Source organism: Archocentrus centrarchus, chromosome 8 (assembly GCF_007364275.1).
Source record: "Archocentrus centrarchus isolate MPI-CPG fArcCen1 chromosome 8, fArcCen1, whole genome shotgun sequence".
Lineage (NCBI taxonomy): Eukaryota > Metazoa > Chordata > Actinopteri > Cichliformes > Cichlidae > Archocentrus > Archocentrus centrarchus.
Genome location: NC_044353.1, coordinates 13,019,149 through 13,040,099, shown reverse-complemented (window position 1 = coordinate 13,040,099; position 20,951 = coordinate 13,019,149). Strand labels below are relative to the sequence as shown.

Genomic DNA, 20,951 nt, shown 5'->3' with positions numbered 1-20,951 from the left:
AATGACTTTGGACACTAAATATACCTGCAATTATAGAATTACTCATAACGATATATACAGAAATCAAATTTTAAATGTTATGTTGTACTTACAGTACATGCCACTGTACAAAGGTGTTAAATAGATGTTAAAGATGTTAAACCTTATAGATGCTAGTAAAACTTGAGACGGTAACCCATATGCTGTAAAGCTAATGCAGGGCTTGGGTTCAAGTCAGCCACGGACCATTTCCCCCTAATCTCTCCCCATGTTTCCCTGTCAAAATAAAGTCACTGACATTTCACAGTTTGCCACATTATCAGGATTTATGATGTATATTCAGGTAAAAAGTTATCTTTGTGGTTCAGGTGCTATAATGATTCAAACAACAGGTTATGTAGGCCACACTGCTGCGATGAATTTTGCCAAGACGACATTCAAATCTGGCAAGAAAACTTTCTACACTTCTTTCATTCTCATGAAGGTGTGACATAGACGTGGCGGCCCAATCCCCATCCAAGCCACTGGAGCTACAGTATGTATGGCTAGCATCTGCAAACATGCACAAACACATCCCTGCTTACAGAAATGCACCAGTGCACACTTTCATGTGTTCAACCACGCATACTTGCTCACACACACTCTCCTGGTTACCCACGTTTGGATACACAGCTTGCGTGAGGATGGAGCCAGTGCTGGGTTAAGCTAATTACACAGCTAAACTATCGGCTGTGAGCCTCCGTTAGAGGAGTGCATGTGACATTCAGTAAATGCCAGCGAGTCACTGCACTATTAGCAGGGCTCTATATTTGTATGTGTGTGTTTGTGTGTATGAACATTTGCGGGCACTGAGATGGTGACAGAGCAGTGGATAGCAACGGCATCAGTTACATTGGAAATGTCAGTTGGAGTGTGGGAGCTTCAGCTTTCCACTTTGCAGTCCTCTTATTTATGAGTCTCTGTGTGTGTGTGAGTGTGCAAAACGAGACAGTGTAAATGTTTGCGTCTGTCTAAAGTTTGTTTAGGTTGTCCGTGCGCCTCCAAGGTCCTAGCACCAGTGAAGCGTGCTGTATTGAACCGCCGCCACTCCCCACTGTGTCCTCTTTGTGTTTGGTTATGCTTGGATTGCAGTCCTATTGGAGATGATTTAATACTTTAAAACTGATCTGTAAGCAACGCATTCAAAAAACAAAAAAAATAAGCCCATCTTCTGTGTTCTTTCTCATCTGTTCACTTCTCACTTACTGGCTTTAAAAAAAAAAAAAAAAAAGGCAAAACCTCTTACAATTTCCCTCCATTTGTCTGTTTTTGCCTGTTTTTTGTTTTTTGTTTGTTTTGTTTTGTTTTCTCTCTCTCGCCCCGCAGGAAGCTGGACGCCTTTATCTATGATGCTGCAGTGCTGAACTACATGGCCGGCAGAGATGAGGGATGTAAGCTGGTGACCATCGGTAGTGGGTAACTATCGCCATAATTCTTTAAAAAAAAAAAAAAAGTATGTATTTTCTTTGCTTTCATGAGTAATCCAGTCATTCTTTTATCTAAACTGTTATGGGAAGTTGTGGGGGGGCATCTGACACTAGAATCATGGATGAATTATTTTGTGGAGACTAGTGAACCTGAGATATATGCACATACCAATTCATAGTTTGGAAAACATTTTTTTAGAGTAAAAAAATAATCAAATAGTCAGTTGTAAAAACTGAGTAGTCAGTTATGGAAAGCTCTGAATGTATCATGTATTAGGAGCAGTACATACCGCCATTATTGTCCTCCTCCACCCAGGCGTATTCTTTCTTGTCACAGAATAATCTGCTTTGACATTAACTTGAGAACAATGTGAACTAGGATGTTCAAGTTCACACCACAGATGCAGTTACTAAAGATCTCGATGAGAAGTTTGAATCTCGGTGACCTTGACCTGAAGGTAAAGGTCAGAGGTCAGGTTTTCTGATAATCTTGTGAACGTGATAACTTGAGAATGATCTCACCTAGGATTTTTAAAGTCACAACATAGATGCATACTGTTCAAGCTAGACCAATCAAACTTCACACAGTTGTTCACTGACTTTACTATAACAGCATTTTGTTGTTAAGGATTTGTGGAATATTTTGCTGATTGTACTGAAGGTCTTTCAAAGTTTTTCTTTGGACATTGGCTGCTTTTCCACTAATTTTCAATCCAATCCTTGTACCTTTTTTTTTTGGGCCACAGCAGCTTTTGTTGACAGTGTAGAGACAGGAAATGGGGGAAAGACACGCGGGAAAATCAGCGACAGACCGGGACTCGAACCCACGCCGCCCACACCGCAAAGCGGCATATGCATATGGTCGCCTGCTCCACCACTGAGCCACCTGGGTGCCGTACCTGATCATTTTCAGAGGAATGTTTTTTGTTTGAACCATTCAAGCATACAAAAGGCACCTAGAGGGATGAACCAGTGTTGTGTCTACGCAAAACAGACAACTTAGCAAAGAACCAACTTTAAGTTGTATCTTTATACAGTTTGTTACTGGCAGCCTGTCACAAAAACATAATTTGTTCCCATTTCTTTAGTTGAATCTTTGAAAAAAATGCCAAAGATAACATAGTTTGACAGGCATAAAATAGTATTATTGCACAGATAAGTTGATTCCTAAAGACCTGTATTCCAAATGACACAAGAACTGGACTGAAAATCAGCAGCAACAGATCCTATAGAGTGATGAATCCAAATTTGAAAACGTTGGTTCAAATTGTTGTCAATATGTGGGGAGGAGGTCAAGAGAGAGGTACAACAATGAGTGTCAACAGCCATCTGTAAAACACAGCGGAGACTCTGTCATGCATCACAGCCAGTGGTGTTTGGGGATCTTGTCAAAACAGATGGAATTATGGACCATCTGTTCAGTACCATCAGATTTTGATCCACCATGCAATATCAAATGGGAAGCATCTGATGGGCAATGGCTTCATTTTTCAGCATGACAATGATCCAAAACACACTGCCAGTGCAGTAAAACCATAGCTGGATAGAAAAACACACAATGGAACACTATCAGTCATGGATTGGCCTCCTCAGAGCCTGGACCTCAACATTATGGAAGCATTATTGGGATCATGTTGACAGTGAATTGAACAACAGACAGACAACATCCAAAGAAGCCTGGAGAACTATTCCTGAAGACTACTTAAAGAAGTTACAAGAAAGCTGCCTCAGGGAGTTCAGGATGTGTTGAAGAATAAAGGTGGTCACACCAAATATTGACTTTTAACTTGTACAAACTCTTTTTTTTTTTTGCCTTGTTTACTGTATTTCCCTGTATGTTTGCACATGTTTCAAAGATCACTGCATTTTCCATTTTCCTAGTAAAATATGAAGAAATGAGCAGTGGCTCAAGACTTTTACACAGTTCTGTATCTCCTTAAATTTGTAATTACAGTTACACTATAAGAAATGAAGCTCTAAATATGTGTTTCAAGTTTAAAACATGCCTTTGTGTTTGTGTGCGTGCGTGTGTGCGTGTGTGTGTATTTCAGGTACATCTTTGCTACCACTGGTTATGGCATTGCCCTACAGAAAGGTTCCTACTGGAAACGACAGGTGGATCTGGCTATCCTCGCCATCATCGGAGATGGTGAGAGACACATGCACAGCGCTCTCGTACAAATTCAAAGTGCATGACACTGTTCAAAAAGGCAAAAGGTTACACTGTTCCTTACCAGTCCTGTAATTCAGTCACACGCACACACACTCATACAAACATCTTTGCTGCCTTGTCTGCTGACAACACAAAGGAAAAGCAGTGAAGTATAAATAGTCCTTTGATGTTATTCTGGAGACAAAGGCTGCTCTAAACAGAGGGCAAAGTGTGTAAGTTATTCTAATGTATTCCTCTCTGCAGCGCCAGATGTGTGCGTGTATGTTCTCTATCTGAATTACCAGATTCCTTTATTACAGTTGCTTCAAAAGTTTCTACTTAAACAAATTTCCTACTGCAAAACAGAGAGAAAGCGAGACAGCCAGAGCTTTTAGTGACAAGATTCATTTACATTTTACATCAGAAGCATTTTGCTGATCCAAACGTTCGCAGCCACTCACATTAAGTGCACTGAAGTTGATTAAATGAACATTGGTGTCACAATAATCCTCTCTAACCGAATCTTATCAGGGCTTCCGAGCATGCAGGCCACACTCCATCACATTTCATAGCTGGATAATTTTGACACAAATCAGGCTCAGTGTTTTTGTTTCTCTTTGTCTTCTCCTGATCATTAATGCTGTCCAGTCTCTTCATACTTCTTTGCATCATGTTGATAATTCTGTTTAAGTGTACTTGTTGTGCATCTAAAAAAAAAGCGAGAGAAATGCCATAAAGATAATGAGAAAGGTGAGAAGAGGAAGTCAGAGGGAAAAAAAGGAAATGGCAAGAGAGAAAGACATAAAAAGAAAGTTCATGTAACAAGAGAAGGGGAGAGAGGAAAGAAAAAGGAGTGAAAAAATGATGACAGCATCAGAAAAGAGACAGCGTGCATGCACGATGGTCAGAGGGAGGTAAAAAAGAGGATGAGGCACGGAGCACGGGACGAGAGCAAGGCAAGGAAAGTGAGTGTGTCAGGAAGAGATGGGAAGTGACAGAAGGGCAGGTACTTGATAGATGACAGTGACTTGTTGTCTCAGCAGATGCTACATGATCAGATAGACAGAATGTGGGCGGAAAGCATATGGCATTTCAGGGGTAAGGAAGAGACAAAGAGAAGATTAATCTGGAGAAAAGCAGAGGGAGGTGAAGAAGAAAAAAAAGACAAAAAATGGGTGGCCTGGAAATTAGTGGTCTTGCAAAGACATGGGGAGGAGATGTGAAAAAAAAATCAAATCAAATTTTGTCAAAAATGTGTATAATTAGAATACGGTAATGTCCTGTTCAACCTGCACAGGTCAGTGGTGTGGAACTGCACCACACTTGTGCTTCTGCCATTTTTTTCCCTTTCTAGTTAAAGCACAGTGATGAATAAATGCAGTTATCTGCCAGACTGACATATTATCAAGTCAGGTTCAGTAAAACATAGATATCAATTTTGAAGAAATATCCTTCACTGGATTGAACTGCACTGGGTTTTTTAAACAGTTCGAGCTGCTTCATAGTATATGTTTTAAACCAGACTTGTAGTGACTTGTGTTCCTGTGTTCCAACTGACTGAACACCAGACTATAGCTTGAGCCGTGTGACTGCTGAAACGAGAACAAAATACTGTATGAATTTCAGCTATACTTTCCCCTCTGGAGTCACAGCAACAGTATGGCAGCAGCAGCAGCCCCCGCCCCCCACTCCCCACTCCCACCCCCACAGCTTTTCCCTTGAATGGATGTGATTTAAAAAAGAGGAGACAAAGTGTCCTGTTGATACCCAACGATTTCATTCACTCTAATTTGCTTTTGAAGCTGGTTCTAGGCCTGTCATAATGTCATTTATAAAGAACTGTGGCTACATCTATTCGTGTATTTGCAAGTCTGACATGAGATAAATGTTCTTCAATTGTACCAACGGGTTAATGATGTCTTATTGAGTCTGCACCCCAAAGACATCTAGCAGAACACCACCAAGATATTTGTCTTTCCCCGCTAGCAGCCTTAGTTATCCGGCCCTGAATGACACAGATTGGATTAGCCACACACCAAATGTCACAGAAGAAGCCAGAAAGGGGGGGGGGGGGGGGGGGGGGCAGAGGGAAAGGAACACAGAGTAAGAATAAGAAAAGATAAGGTCTTTGCTGCTTTCTACCTTTTTTATCCACACTAAAGAAACATATCTTTGCCCTGTTGGGTGACAAAGAGGGGACTCTGAGACCAGTGGCTGGTGACAGAATATAGCGGTGCCATCAGCCACTGAGTGTGTGCATAACATTTCTAGGGTTGAAACACAATATCTACATTCTTTACATTATAGTTAATTCAGGACCACTAGTCAAAAGAAAATTATTATTTTCAACTGGAGAAATTAATATTTGGCAGTATGACTCTGTTGTGGGAAAGCTAGAAGCAGGGTGAGCTACAGTGAGATCCCAGCACAGATAGCTGAAGTTGGGGTGGTGGGTTGCAAAGCAGGTTTCAGGGCATGGCAATTCTGCACTCTATACAATCCTCAACTGTCTGTCTTCATAAAAGATCTCACCTTTTGTCTAAAATTCAATTTACAGCAGCTTTTAAATAAAAGTAGATTTTTGACTAATCTATCAAGTCTACCATTAAGATTTAGAGCTGTTTTTAAAGGATTTGTTGCTTTCCTTTTAGGTGAAATGGAAGAACTAGAAGCTCAGTGGCTGACAGGAATTTGCCACAATGAGAAGAACGAGGTGATGTCTAGTCAGCTCGATGTTGACAACATGGCAGGGGTCTTCTACATGCTCGCCACAGCCATGGGGCTGTCACTCATTACCTTTGTCTCTGAGCATCTCTTCTACTGGAGGCTTAGATACTGCTTCACTGGGGTCTGCTCTGGCAAGCCAGGTCTTCTTTTTACCATCAGTCGGGTAAGCACCTGTTTTTGCAAATAGATATGTTCCATAGAAATGAAGAATCTCTGGAGAAACCCTTTGAATGTCCACTGCAGGAATCAGCTGCAAAATAAATTTTGGGCTAAGTTATTTTATTCCCCAAAAAGTCCCCTATTGGAGGATAGTAGGTTTTGAAAGCTCAAGAATACCAGGGTTAAACACTTATAATTGGCCAATCATAAGTCTGTCTCAGTCATCTCACAGCTGAGCTCTGCTGTTGTTTTACTCTAAATCTAGGATTTCATCATTTTGATTCTGCTACAGTATATTGTTACTGATCTCTTTTCCAGCGTTGACTCACTGACCCTGTTTGCAAAGCAGCCAGTCACTTTCAGCAGGAGCACAACTTGAATCTCCGTCATGATCCCTGCTGCAGTGTAATCTAGCGCTCACGTTACTGATAAACCTTCTGCATTACAAACATCTACTACCATGGAGCGGTTTTTCCTATAGCCACGCATCAAAGGTTAAAAACTGCATTTGCTGTTTCATAGGATCTTTAGTTTTAATTCCCCGAAGAACATTGCTTTTGGTGAAAACGTGGCTTATGAGGGTTAACAGTGGTCGTGTCCAAGGCTATAATTTGCAGTGAACACTGCAGCTATACGAGGGGCTACTGCTGCATTATTGGGATTAGGCAGCCCTGTCTTAGTTCTATTTTCTGTCAGCAGAATAAGAAAACAGAGCAAACACGCGCACACAGGCAGGGAAAGAGAGTTGCTGATAAACTAAGAAACTGAGTTAAACAAGGGAAAAGAGGGACGGCGGCACAAAGGAGAATGAGAGAGAAGGCTGGGCATGGAGGGGGGCGGGGAATCACGAGGCAGCCCTGAATATCGACAAAAATAGATCCTAATTGCAGCATGTTTTTTGGGGTAAAATCACGGCAACGCATGCCAAATCAATTTATTCTCTCATTTTGCTTAAAGGTCAGTGTTCTCCCTTATTGTGTGTATGAACAGAAGATAGAGACATGTCTCTGAAAGCAGTGCATTTTCTCTAGCCATGTATGCAAAAGCTAAGACTGATGCTCTGGTAGACGTGCCACTTCAAAGCCATTCTCAAGAGTCATTTTGAGCAAAACACAATCTTAATTGCCTGTTTTGTCATGATAAGCTTTATGAAATGTGTATTAAACCAAAAGGTTCTTTGATTTCGTGGACATGATAAATACTTTCTGAGAATCCAATTTGTGAACTAGGAAGTAGTCACAGTGGTGAAAGGATTTTCTGTTCTTTTTCTAAGGCTCTTTTAGACATTAACTTTGAGCTGCTGTTCACTTGATACTTCATATATATATATGTGTATATATGTATGGTGTATCTATGTTTATATATGTATGTATGTATGTGTATGTATATATATATATATATATATATATATATATATATATATATATATATATATATATATATATATATATATATATATATATATATATATGTGTGTATGTATATATATATATATATATATATATATATATATATATATATATATATATATATATATATACACTTTTAGTCTTTTAAATTTCAAAGGTCTGCTGGTGATTGTTGTTGTTTAGTGTTTTTCTTACATGTCACATTTGGAGAAAGGTTTTGGGAATCATTAGACATTTAATGACCATGATTTTTTAGTGCCATTTTTGCAAACTATTGGTTTCAAATGTAGCAGTTTTACTGTAAAATATCAGATCCTGTTTCACTGCATTGCATCATATATATGTGTCCACTTATGAAAATCGTTGTTCTTGGGGGTTGTAGGTGATAGACATTACTGCTGGAAAAAATGTTTCATAATGAAAGATAGCTAAATTTAATACTCTTTCAAACAATACTATTTAACTTTTACTTAGAAAGTTGCCTGTATTTTTATAAAATGAAATTTAACATGCAAAAGTGATATGACTAAAGTGGATTACTAATTTTGTCTCTCTCTCTTCTTTTTTCATTTCTTCTTTTTATTGGATTCTCTGCTTCTCATCCCATTGTATCTCTTTCCCCGTTCTTATTTCATTTCTTCTTCCTTCTTCACCTCTCTCTTACTTCTTCTTCATCCATGTGTCTCGATGCAGGGAATCTGGAGTTGTATCCATGGAGTTCACATTGACATGAAGAAAAAGACAGACCTGGACTTTAGCCCCCAGGACAAAATGCTTAAGCTCATTAAGTCTGCCAAACAGATGACCAACATGTCTAACCTGGGTGGCTCCCACATGAACTCCCCTAAACGAGAATTCATGCACTCAGCTGGTCCCATGATCATGGACATGATGGCAGAGAAGGGAAACTTCATCTATGCTGACAACCGAAGCTATGCTCCCAAAGATATGATCTACGGGGACACTGGTGACCTGCAGGCTTATCTTGCTAACCGCCACAAAGACCACCTTAACAACTACATCTTCCAGGGAGGTCAGCATCCTTTGACCCTGAATGATGCCAATCCCAACACAGTGGAGGTGGCAGTGAGTGCTGATGCAGTCCAGACGAATGCAAAGCCGCAACGGACGCTGTGGAAGAAGTCAGTGGACACGGTTCGTTCGGTACCACCTGGGCCATCTCCGATGCCTGACATGCTGATGCCAGACCCACGAATGTCAATGAAGACGCAGCGGTACCTCCCTGAAGACGCAGCCCACTCTGACATCTCAGACTGTTCTAGTAGAGCAGCCTCCTACAAGGACCCAGAAAACAACAAGCACCTGAAGCCCAAGGACAACTTAAAAAAAAGATCGGTGACGTCAAAATACCCAAGGGATTGCAGTGAGGTGGAGCTGTCCTACTTAAAGACTAAGCAGGTCAGCGGCGGAACCAACCAAACCGGGAGAGGAGGAGGAGGAGAGAAAATCTACACTATCGACTCAGACCGAGAGCTGAGCCTCCATTCAGACCCCATTCACTACCGTGAGAGTCGCGGTCTTGCTGCGGACGATTTGGAATACCCTGAAATCTACTCTGACCACAGTGACAATTATAGGAAGTGTGAGCAGCCCATTATTCACCTGAACTCCTCGCCTTTGCATCATACAGACTCAGATCTTCTACCAGATCCAACTTACTCGAAACACTACAGCCTGAAAGAGAAAAACCTTTCCCTGTCCCCGCATGAATCCATTGATCGCTACAAACAGACACACTGCCGATCCTGCTTATCTAAAGTGACTGCTAGCTACCCACCAGCAGGGCCGTACTCCTCTACTGGTTCTGCCTCAGCTTCAGGCACACGTTCACCTTATAATCGGTGTGAAGCATGCCTCCACACAGCCAACCTGTATGACATTAGTGAGGACCAGCTCCTTACAGACCCTTTGGTCAGTCCCACCATGCATCACCAACAGCAGCAGCAACCAGATGAAATGTTTGGTCTGTACTGGCCACAGACAGATGGGCCGCATGTCCAAAAAAGAAATCGTTTGAGGCTGAGTCGTCAGCACTCCTTTGACAACATCATGCTTGAAAAGCCCAAAGATGTAGATCTGGGCCGACCGGCACGCAGTGTCAGCCTCAAGGAGAAGGATCGTTTCTTGGACTCCACGTCTGACTCGCACTATGCGAACCTCTTTGGTATGCGTCCCTACTCTGGCAGACTCTTTGGCACTGGGTCCAAATCAATGCTGTTTAACCACAACCTAGAGGAGAGCAAGAGGAGCAAGTCCCTGTACCCAGCCCATGGCTCAGAAAACCCTTTTCTCAGTCACTCGCTGAGGGATGATACCAGCAGCAGACTGGTCCATGGGCGTAGCTCCTCTGATATTTACCAACAGCTGGCAGTGGCCCCCATCAAAACACGCAACGATGCGAACAATCTCCGCTCTTCTGTTAAATCCACCACTTCATATTGCTCACGGGACGGGCGGATAGCTAATGACATGTACAATAAAGAGCATGTGATGCCTTACTCAGCCAATAAGACTAGTGCATACCCAGCCCCACGTGGCGTCCTAAACTCAGCCCAGTTCAGCAATAGACGGGTGTATAAAAAAATTCCCAGTCTGGAGTCAGATGTTTAGTTGATATAAGAAATAATGTGTTCTCTCCTTCTTACTCCTCTCTGGGTTTGTATTATAATTTATCTACTATGTTATCCAATAAGGGATGCCATAGCCACACTACGATTTCTTCTCTTCAACATTGTAATCCAAAAGAACTTGTGCCCACTTGGGTATGACGGTATTACTACTACTCTCTTGATATCACCATTTCTATCCATTCTCTCCCATGTACCGGTGAGATGGCTATAGGGCCAGCACTCTGCCATAAGGTAGAGTGTAAAGAGGAAGGTAATCATTAATCCCTAGGTTTTAGGAGTAGAAAATGGCATAGCCCCATAAGTGGAACCAATATGGTACTGTATAAGTTAGAGCAACACAGGACTCCTGCAACCGTTCTGCGGAAAGAATCTGTTGATTTGGAAGTAGAATTTGTGAGGAGGTGGTGAGGAGGATGAGAGAAAATAAATGACAGTGGAATTAGAGGAAGAGAGAGTGGCTAGAAGCTCTTTAACCACTGTCTACCTTCCTTCTTCCCTTTTTCCTTTCCACCTCCACTGTCAACCTTTGAGCTCACTAGCTGAAAGGAAGAGGCTTGACAGAGAGACCAGATGGGCAAGCCAGACATGGAGGCATCCCAGGAGGGCAGGGGCGTCACAGAGAGCTAGTCCAACGGTCTGCAGCTTGTTATGCTGACAAATATGGCCACTAAGACACCTGGCAGTGGAAGAGGAGAGAGAGAGGAAGGAAGTGAATGGCTAAATGGCACATAGTGTTTCATCAATAGTTTCTGGCAGTTAGATAATGTGTTCTTGGTCAGAATACGATTTTGTGTGATCAGGGACACAACAAGCTGAGGGTGATGCAGGTGCTATTAATGAATAATGTTTACAGACTGACAGATAAAAGACGTACTGACAAAATGACTGATAGAAAACAACAGACGAGCAGGGAAACCTAAGGCATTTGATGGGCATTTCATTTGTGGCTCTGCACATTAAAAAAAAGATAATTGCAAAGTATTGCTTTTATTCTCTTCAACTATAAGATTTAGGGATTCTGGCATCCGGATCCCCGTATATAGGATTTTAGTGTTTGCTTATTTGGTAGCACAATAGCCATTAGTTTAAACCTCCCACTTTTGCTTTTGAAAAACAAAAACACAAAAAACTAGAAAAAAAAAAGCTAAAAAAAACAAAAAACAAAGCTTACTGAAAACTACCATCATGAGTAGCAGATTCTTTTGCATGTGTTGATTTCTTTCTGTGTCAGAGAAGAGAAAATACACACATATACACTCTAAGACATATTTTACATGGTTTTGAAGTTGGCTGCGTCTTGCCAGATATAGTGGATGGCTCTTTGTACCATCGGCACAGTGATCCTTGACCTTCGTACTTAGTAAAACTGTGTCATGATTGAGCTAAAGGTGGAAGGGAAGAGAGCTAAGAGGAGATAAAGAAAAGAGAAAAGGAAAGGATGAGAGCAGCTGTTTCCACCACCACCTTGTTTTTGGTGGGCAGAGATGTGTATGTATGGTTTTGTTTTAGTTTTTTAGTTTTTATAACTCCACGCCACTGAGAAACAGGGTATTAGCTATGAAAAACACCAATGATTCCTTCCTTCTTTCGCCTTTCCTTCTTCCCTCCCTCCATCAACATGACATCACTGGAGTGTTTAACAATTAAAGAGCTAATTTAAATAACTTTCTTTTCCAAAATCGAACTTTGGTTCGCCCAGCGCTAGCAGTGCTATACAATACTTAACCTCTACAGTTTAGCTGGGGATTATGTTCAGAATTTTTGATGACTTACCTTTGGAACTGTTGATCTACAATCAACCAGGGCTCTTGAGGATGTGAAGACTGCTTAAGATGGATCCCTTGTTTTACCTTCAAACATTGTTTGGGACGGATGGGGTACGGGTGGAGGGATGGAGCAGAAGAAGCTCCACTGTTATGTGATCATCAATTATGTATCCGTCTTAGTGTGGAATAATTTGTTTGTGCGCATGGCAGAACTTGGGTAAGCTTGAAGTTTTAACCAGAATGTTTGGTTCCTAATCTGATTGCTTTGTGCATTTATTTGTGTTCTTTTTGACAACACTAAGCCAAAAAGACTTTTATTTACACCTGTGCCCACACAACACTTTTTTTTTTTTTTTGGGTAACATCATGCTGTACAAATTGTACAGTCTAAAGAAAAGTCATGTAACCATCTTAACTGATTTGCTTGATTGATTGGATTTACAAAGCCAAAATTGCTTCAAATAATATACCTCAGGATGATTCTGTGTGTTTTGGGGGGATCTATAAGAGTAGCAACAGAATATGATGTGCCGCAGGATTTTTTTTTTTTTTTTTTGTAGGAAAAAAAAAAAGGAAAAAAAAAAAAAAAGAAGAAAAAGCGGCCATAAGGCAGAATCAAGCTTTTCTCCTTTTGATGTTTACCAGTCCAAAGTCTTCCAGTTCAGCTCTCTGCCCGAGCTCATGCAACCCAAGCAAAGATAGAAGAGGAAACAAAGGAGGGAATGAAGGGACAGCGGTAGGGCGCTTAGATTGTTTGTCTCAGTGTGGGGTCTGCATGTGCAGCTCCACTTCATGCTAAGCTGAGCACCCTTCACAGAATGAAGGATGTGTCTTAAACATCCAAAATCTGAAAAGTTACCCTCCAACTCCTCTCCATGATTTCTAATGGCAGTTGACTGCATTAGCCACTGTGTTTCAATTGAAGCTCCATTTTTAACCACTGTCATATCGCCCTTTTGTACTCTTGGAATACTGCAGTGAATTTCTCCTAGCGTCCCAATCAGCTTACCCAGTGTTGACTGAAGAGCAACATTTGTCCTTTTTTGCATCTTATCTACATATTTATTACTATCATATTTATCTCCACATGCTGCTTGTGTGAGCTGACAAGTGAACAATATGCACATGTAAAAAAATATCAAATGGCACCCTTGCGTTTTATGAACTCATGGCAATTTGTTTGTTCTACTTTTACAGAACTGTCATGTAAACTGATAATGTTTTATGTTCAAACACACACACAGAAACACACGCATACACACATGCACACACACACACACTCAGACACCCTTGTGATGACAACCCTGCTATTTTTAATGGCAAAAAATGTATTTTAATTACATTTAATGATAACTAATGAGGTGATGGCATGCAACCCCAGATGTAACAACTTTAATGTTTTGTTTCTTTTCTTCGTTTGATATTTTTGTTATGATGTTATGATCACTAATGCGTTGTAACCAGGTGTGATGAGTATATACATATTTGAGAGAAAAAAAAAATTTATCTGTGTTTAACACAATGAAGATGCTGCTGCTGTTTTGGGGAAGAAGTTAAGGACCTGGCCCCAGTGCAACCTTCTCATTGGCCGACTGGTCATTATCAGGCCATGTTTTGCCTAATAGAGTGGTTGATCATGGGTCAGGGCTTGGCTTAATTTGGTGGGACATCTGTGCTCTTCCTCCAATGGCAGGTGAGAATTACTGTATCACCAGCTCTGCTTCTCTCTTCCCCTCTCCTTCATGTGTAGTCAGGACTTCAACTGTAAAGAAGATAGAAGAAAAAAAAAAAAAAAACAACCCTCAACTTTGAGTCTGCTATCCCTCCAAAGATACAAGACCTCTTTCTTTATGGTTTGCTGTAAGAATATAGCTTTTTTTTAAAGAAAAAAAAACATACTTCCTCAAAGACTTTTAAGGAACTATTTTGAATATATTTAGAAATGACACCTGTATACATCGCTTGTAAATTCATACTGGAATACATCATCATGGAGAATTATAAATGATAAAGAGTAAAAACAATATTTTTTGTGTGAATTTCACAAGAGCTCTTCTGTACAGTGGCACTGTTTATCTCTCTCTCTCTCTTTCTCTTTCTATCTCTCTCTCTCTCTGTAGGGCGACTAGAATAAAATTTCACCATTCACAAGGTTTGCTGTCCTGTCAAAATTCACGGTACACAACGGGCTCTGTGTCTTGCTCACCTTATATGAATGCAACCGTGTTTGTCAGTTGAAGATAACTGATTATCATACTGCAGAGGAGAAAAAAGTGCCGGCAGATTCTCCACTGAAACCATTTATTTCACAGCTAAAGGTATTACCTTCATTTCTGTTTAGGAAAGCTAAACAGAGGCAGTACACATTAGGTTACAAATATATGATTTTTTATCAAGAATATCATGGGAATAAGGGTTACTGCCAGCAATATACATAACTAATTCAACGTGCACCCGTGTTTTTACATGATTAGAAAGTCTAGTCTTTTAATGCATTTTATACTTCTTCATCTCAAGTTGTTAGCAGCAGTTTCAGCTTTTCAGTTAATAAAGGAAAACAATTTGCACCAATGCTACAGTGCTTGAAATTCAAGTTTGCAAATAATTGCATGCTAATTTCTATAAGATGGTGTTCATACCAAAAATTTTTAATACAGGAAGCTTTCTGGCTTGTGTTTGTACTCTACTTGTAGTCCAATTACTACTGACCAGTCACGGTTAAGCAAGCATCGATTGCGTGCAAATAAGCTGCTTTTATGGTGAGCAAAAGATTTGCCAAAGTTAAAATTAAGATTAAGAAAATTAAGAAAATTTCCATTTCTGAAAGGCCTGATATAGAATCTTATTTTATCATCATTGCATGTTGCTGAGGCCATTAGAAAAAACAAAAACTCCAGGGTATTTATATAATTTGTTCATTTGTCAACGTAATGTTAATGAAGGAGGCTTACATTATAAATGATTACTGATAAATAATTGGGTTTCTTTAGTGACATGAATGTTGCAGTGTGAATCCTGTAATCTGTAGGCGTGAAGTTCAAATAACAAATTACTACCATTTTAAAGGATAGACGATGGTGTTTTCATAGTTTGAGTATTGCATTCTGTGGAGCAGGAGGAGGACAGTATGATGTTCAGGTTGGTGTCACTGCCAAATCTGCTGCCACACCAGCACCTATGCCTTTCAAGCCTGATCTCTCTTCCAGACTGGTTACATATAAATGCTTGGTCAAGATTTTTTGGTGAACACAATGAACACTGTGGATACCCTTTACTGTAACTTGATCAGACGGCTTATAATTGAAATGCTTTATTACAGCAGCATAATATTGGCTCTACTCACTCAGAAATGTTCCTACAGGTAAAGTCTACATGGATGCAGCTTGAACAGACCACCAAACTGGGAAGATTACCTAAGCAGACGTGTGTGTAATGTGCTGTTTAATTGACTTTCTGAAGTATTTGCAGAGTTTTTGTTTTTTTTTTCCTAATATGCAGTGATACAGTATTACTGTGAATGGGCAAACTTTAACTCAAACTATTATCAAATAATTAACCAAGTAGTTTTGGTATCTAAACCTAACCAGACAGCAAGCAAAGCTAAACCAAGTGCAAAAACAAAACTCCCACACAGGAGAAGAAGAGTCCCGTGATTCCACGGGAATACCGATCTTTTTTTTAGAAATAAGTAACTGCACATCATAGAGCTTCGTAAAATTAGGTTGAGATTTATTCACATATTAAACGATGATCTGGTGCTCTCAAAGATCAGCTTTCTGTTGACCTGAATAATATTGTTAGGCTATGATAAGACAAAGATGTTCCCTCCAATTTCTTATCGCTACTTTTCTTCTTTAATCAGTAGAAAACACTTTTTCATAATTTTTCATGTTTCTCTCAAGTCTACAGGTGCAAATTAGTTGCCCAGCACAGACCTGGCACATAAAATGTAAATGACTTTTGTCAACATCAGTGTTGATGGATGGGGATTGCCCCATAAATGAAAATAAACAATAAATGAGCTGTGATGTCCAAATATTACAGGAATGATTTAGATGTGGTAATGCTTACAGTTAGCAGAGATTAAAGCAATGTTTTTTGTGTGTTTGTTTATTTATTTATTTTAAAGAAGCCTACCAGGACATCCACAGGACATTCTATTTCCTGTACTGGTACCACATTAAATATCACAGAGGTCTATTCCCTCTAGTGTGGACATCCAGCAACATGTTAAAAGGGGTTTAAGTTATAGACAATTCAGTCACATCTCTTACTCTTGCTCCATTGGAAATATTTACTTTACAAGATCTAAACCAAAAGCTTTTCATATCTTGAGTTGTGTGTCTCTCTGTGTCAGCCCTGTGACAGACTGGCGACCTGTCCAGGGTGCACCCTGGCTCTTGCCCTGTGGTCGTCCAAGGCAATAAATAATGTAAGTAATTTCCTCATCCTGTGAATGAACTCCACCACCTTGTATCGCTGCTGGCGACGGGACTCCTTTTCCTGCTCTGCAGTCTTGGTGAGTTCAGAATAGCGACAACGTCTTTCCACCTGCAGTGGCTTCTAGTTAGAGTTGTCCCTCTAGATCTCAGCACATCTCCAGAGCAGAAGGAGGGCTAACGGGGAATTTGATCTTGTGAACAGTAACAAGAGACTCGACATACCTAATTGACAATGACCACCAACACAGTGACCTGACCATTAGTGAAATGGCCACTAATTGCTTGAACGATACTGTTATTGTAGAATATGTCAGTCATCTCATGCATCTAAAGGTTTTGTTCTGTATTTTGAGCATTTGTCGTTTGTATTGTGTCATTGTCATATGTCATTATACATAAAATGTATATAAAAGCAAAAACAGGGTGACACAGTGGTGTAGTTGAAGTTGGATGGAAGGAAAGCAGGAAGAAATTGCTCGGTCCAAATCCACCAGCTGACTGGGGCCCTCCTGTGTGGAGTTTGTATGTTCTCCCTGTGCCTGCGGGGGCTCTCGGCGGGCACATGTTATTTAACTGGTGATTCTAAATTGGTCGTAGGTGTAACTGTGAGTGTGAATGGTCGTCTGTCTCCGTTTGTCCTTTGATGGCCTTGTACCCTGCATCTCACCCAGTGACATCTACAATAGGCTGAACTGGATCAGAAAATAGATTGAAGATTGGATGCATTCCACCTGCTTCTCTAACTTATAAGGAGTTATTATTCTTTACTGTTGCTTTATCGTTGAGCACAGCATAAGCAGCAAAACGATGGTGACATGTTAACCAGCACTTGACCCATAATGAAAAACTTCCCTGCTTTTGTCCATTGGATAAAGTTGCCCTGCAGTGTTTATTTTTTCTTGGTTTGTGTTTTGTAAGTCATGTGCACACATAATGAGTACAAGCGATAGTGACTTTAGGGAGGCCTTTTTACTGTGACCGTTTACTGACCTTGCATACTGACCATGTGCGAGTCAGTCAAACAGAGCATCAAGAGCCCATTTAGGCTACAGCTATGTTTGCCATCTGTCACATTCCCTCTTACCTTTCCTCAAGCTTTGCACCTCAGCTTTTTCCTGCTATAACCATTATATTCCATCTGTTGTCCTCCTTTTGTATAGCATTTTCCTCCCTAATAAACATGTTTCTCCCTTTCAATCTTTATTCTTATTGCTAATCACTGCTTATATATATGTATATATATATATATATATATATATATATATATATATATATATACACACACACACACACACACACACATTTAAAGAGTTTAAGTTTTGAAACACTTCTTTAATTATCTTTTAATATTTAGGAAATGCACCTGTCTCACACATTCACCACAGTTTACACAATTGTACCATTTTCATTTCTGATTTATTTGCCTAATTTTGACTGCTATCAATGTTTGTCACATACAAATAACATAATGAATGTTGGAAAACCGAAACTGGTCAACCAAGACGCGCTCTCAGACCACAAACCTCCACCATGGCAGCTCGCTCTCTGGGCAGTATATACTTTTAAGGCAATAATATTGTATTTTGTACATATTCATTTTGTTTTCTTTGTGCTTTTTAAATGTGCTTTAAGAAGTTTGTAGTGCAGTAAAATCAGATAAGGGTAGCATCACAAATGTTTCATTACACAAACATTATATGGAAGCAGGTAATGGAAAGGCAGAAGAATTTTAAGCAGAGTTTTAAAGATAAAAGACATTTTATGAAAGTTTGACCATATTTGACCTTGAAGAGGAGGTCTAAAGTAATGTGATATTTTGAATCCCCATTTATCATTCCCTACGTGCATGTGTTGTCAATACAAACAATGGCAGTAAGAAACATAGTTTTAAATAGCTCAATCTAGCATCATTACCGCTTTGACCTTCAGATCAATATATTGACCTTGAAGGAAAGGTCAGAGATCAAATATGACACATATACGTATGTTGACAACACACGCTACACTTGTAAGAATCATAATTTCTAAGTTATGAGGCTTTTGGACCAAAGTAGTTGGTTAGGAGGGATATCACAGTTTGGTGAAAGCCATTTTGCTCCTAGCCAAAATTACTAAAGAGAAACACACAACATGCATGTGTAGAATACTTTAACTATTCACTTTGTATTAAATGGACAGCAAGAAAAAAAGTGTTGAAAGGTTTTGATTGCATTAAAACAAGCAGACACAAAGACTCATAACTTAATTCAACAGAAGTAAGTTTTTTTATATAGCGCATTTAAAATCAAAGTGTGCTACAGTAATAAATAAAAATAAAAGGGTTCCTTATGCTACACACATTCACAGTACATCATTCCAGAGAACTGTTGCAATGATAACAAAGGAACAACCTGTTTTGAATTAGCTTATCTACCACATTTTGCACATGCAAGGCCATTTAAGGCTTTAAATACAAACACCTCTATACTAGAATCTGTAAGGCACAATGAGCAAGTGCAACGCTGCTAACACTGGAGTCATAGTCAGTCCAGTCAATAATCTGGTCACAGCATTTTGGACTAATTCTAAACGAGCAGGAGATGATGGACTAATTCTAGTGAACAGCGCATTACAGTAGTCCAGTCACAAAAGCGACAAACCAAAGCATGCATAACCCTTTCCAGCTTGGAAGGATTTAGAAAAGATTTTAGTCTGAAGGTTGTTTTGGGCTGGAAGAAACTGCTCCTGATCACAACATTGATTTGTTTGTGAAATTTGAAATTTGTGTCAAAGATTATCCCAAAGTTTTTAAAAAGGCATCCGCTCAAATATGCAACTATGTAATTCTGATATTGACTTGAGAGGAAATCTAACACCCTGCTCTGAGGCATATTTCAGAATGAGTGACAGAGTGTGTTATATTTAGTGATTAGTGAAGACTTAGAACGTTCACGTTTCTCTTTGCAAGCCTCATTCAAACTCTGCCATATATTCTCTCATGTCAGACTAAAAAGTAAACCTTACTCATCCGCATTTTCACTGAGGTCCTGGTGCAGAAATGTTGCCTGCCTGTGACAAGCATGGACACTTCACTAGATTTGGTTCAAGAGGGTGGTTTGAAGATGCGGAACATGTGAGAGGCAGCCTCAAAGACAGCCAGGAGCACAGAGGAGGGGAAGTAATTGAAATGGGGGTGTCATTCATCAGATCACACAGAGGCAGCCACAGTGTGGTCCAAACAGAGTGCTGCAGAGGATGTGTGTGTGTGTGTGTGTGTGTGTGCGTGTGTGTGTGCGTGTGTGTGTGTGTGTGTGTGAGTGGTTGTGTCAGCCAGCTCAACAAAAAGATTGTGGCAGATCATTCTTCTTCGGCGGAGAGGCCGATGAAAGAAAGAGAGGAGAGCGAAAAGTGCACTCGTTTATTTTGTCATTTTCTATTCTTCCCCTTGGTCCTCAGAAAATCACATCTGATTTGATTTAGGGAGACAAACAATTGGCGTGGTCAGCTCCACACGGCCTTCTTATCTTGAGCGTGTGTGTCCGTAGTTTTTCAAAAGCCGTTCTGTGCCACATACTGTACATCCAGTGGGAATCTTTAAAATTACTGTACAAACACATACAACCCATTACTGATCACTTCAATGTGTGAAGTCCATGCTTTGGTTGATGCTAAATTCTGCAGTATTCAGAGGCTGTAAAACATAATAGCTATATCTACAGTACTGTACAAAAGTCTTGAGCCACCCCTTCATCTCTGTGTTCAGGAATAGTTCTCCAGACTTCATCAAGGACAACCAAAGCTCTTCTTTGGATGTTGGCTGCCTTTTGTTCTGCTCTTTATCAAGATAATCTTGCAATACACTCATCCTTTATGATAGCGACTGCCCCTGATTTTCAGTCCAGTTCTTGTGTAATTTGGCATACCTCATCCTTTTCTCCATGTTTCCCTTCCTTAGGAATGGATTCTTGACAGCCACCCTTCCACTATACATCTGTAAAATTATGTGGAAGGAATGCTGTTTGTTTTAACAGTTAAAATAAAATTATCTGACCAAGGTGCACAACTGTGAGATACAATCGTTTCTTGTATTACTATTTACTACTTATGACTACTATACAGTATATTAATACTACTTCATTTTACCAAGTGAAATCAGTGGGTCCCAGAGCTTCAAGGACAGAAATAAAGAAAGACAATCTGGTATGTAATGCAGTTTAACTC

General features: G+C 40.0%; 1 protein-coding gene across 1 annotated transcript in view; it reads left to right on the top strand.

Moving 5' to 3' along the window:
* grin2aa (glutamate receptor, ionotropic, N-methyl D-aspartate 2A, a) overlaps positions 1-14,462 on the top strand; it is a 163,646-nt gene extending 149,184 nt beyond the window's left edge. The window contains exons 12-15 of the mRNA XM_030735713.1: positions 1,345-1,434; positions 3,497-3,594; positions 6,249-6,487; positions 8,586-14,462. Of these exons, the coding sequence (XP_030591573.1) occupies positions 1,345-1,434; positions 3,497-3,594; positions 6,249-6,487; positions 8,586-10,523 (2,365 nt within the window). The 3' untranslated portion in view covers positions 10,524-14,462. The remainder of the gene's footprint in view (positions 1-1,344; positions 1,435-3,496; positions 3,595-6,248; positions 6,488-8,585) is intronic.
* The last annotated feature ends 6,489 nt before the right edge of the window (positions 14,463-20,951 follow it).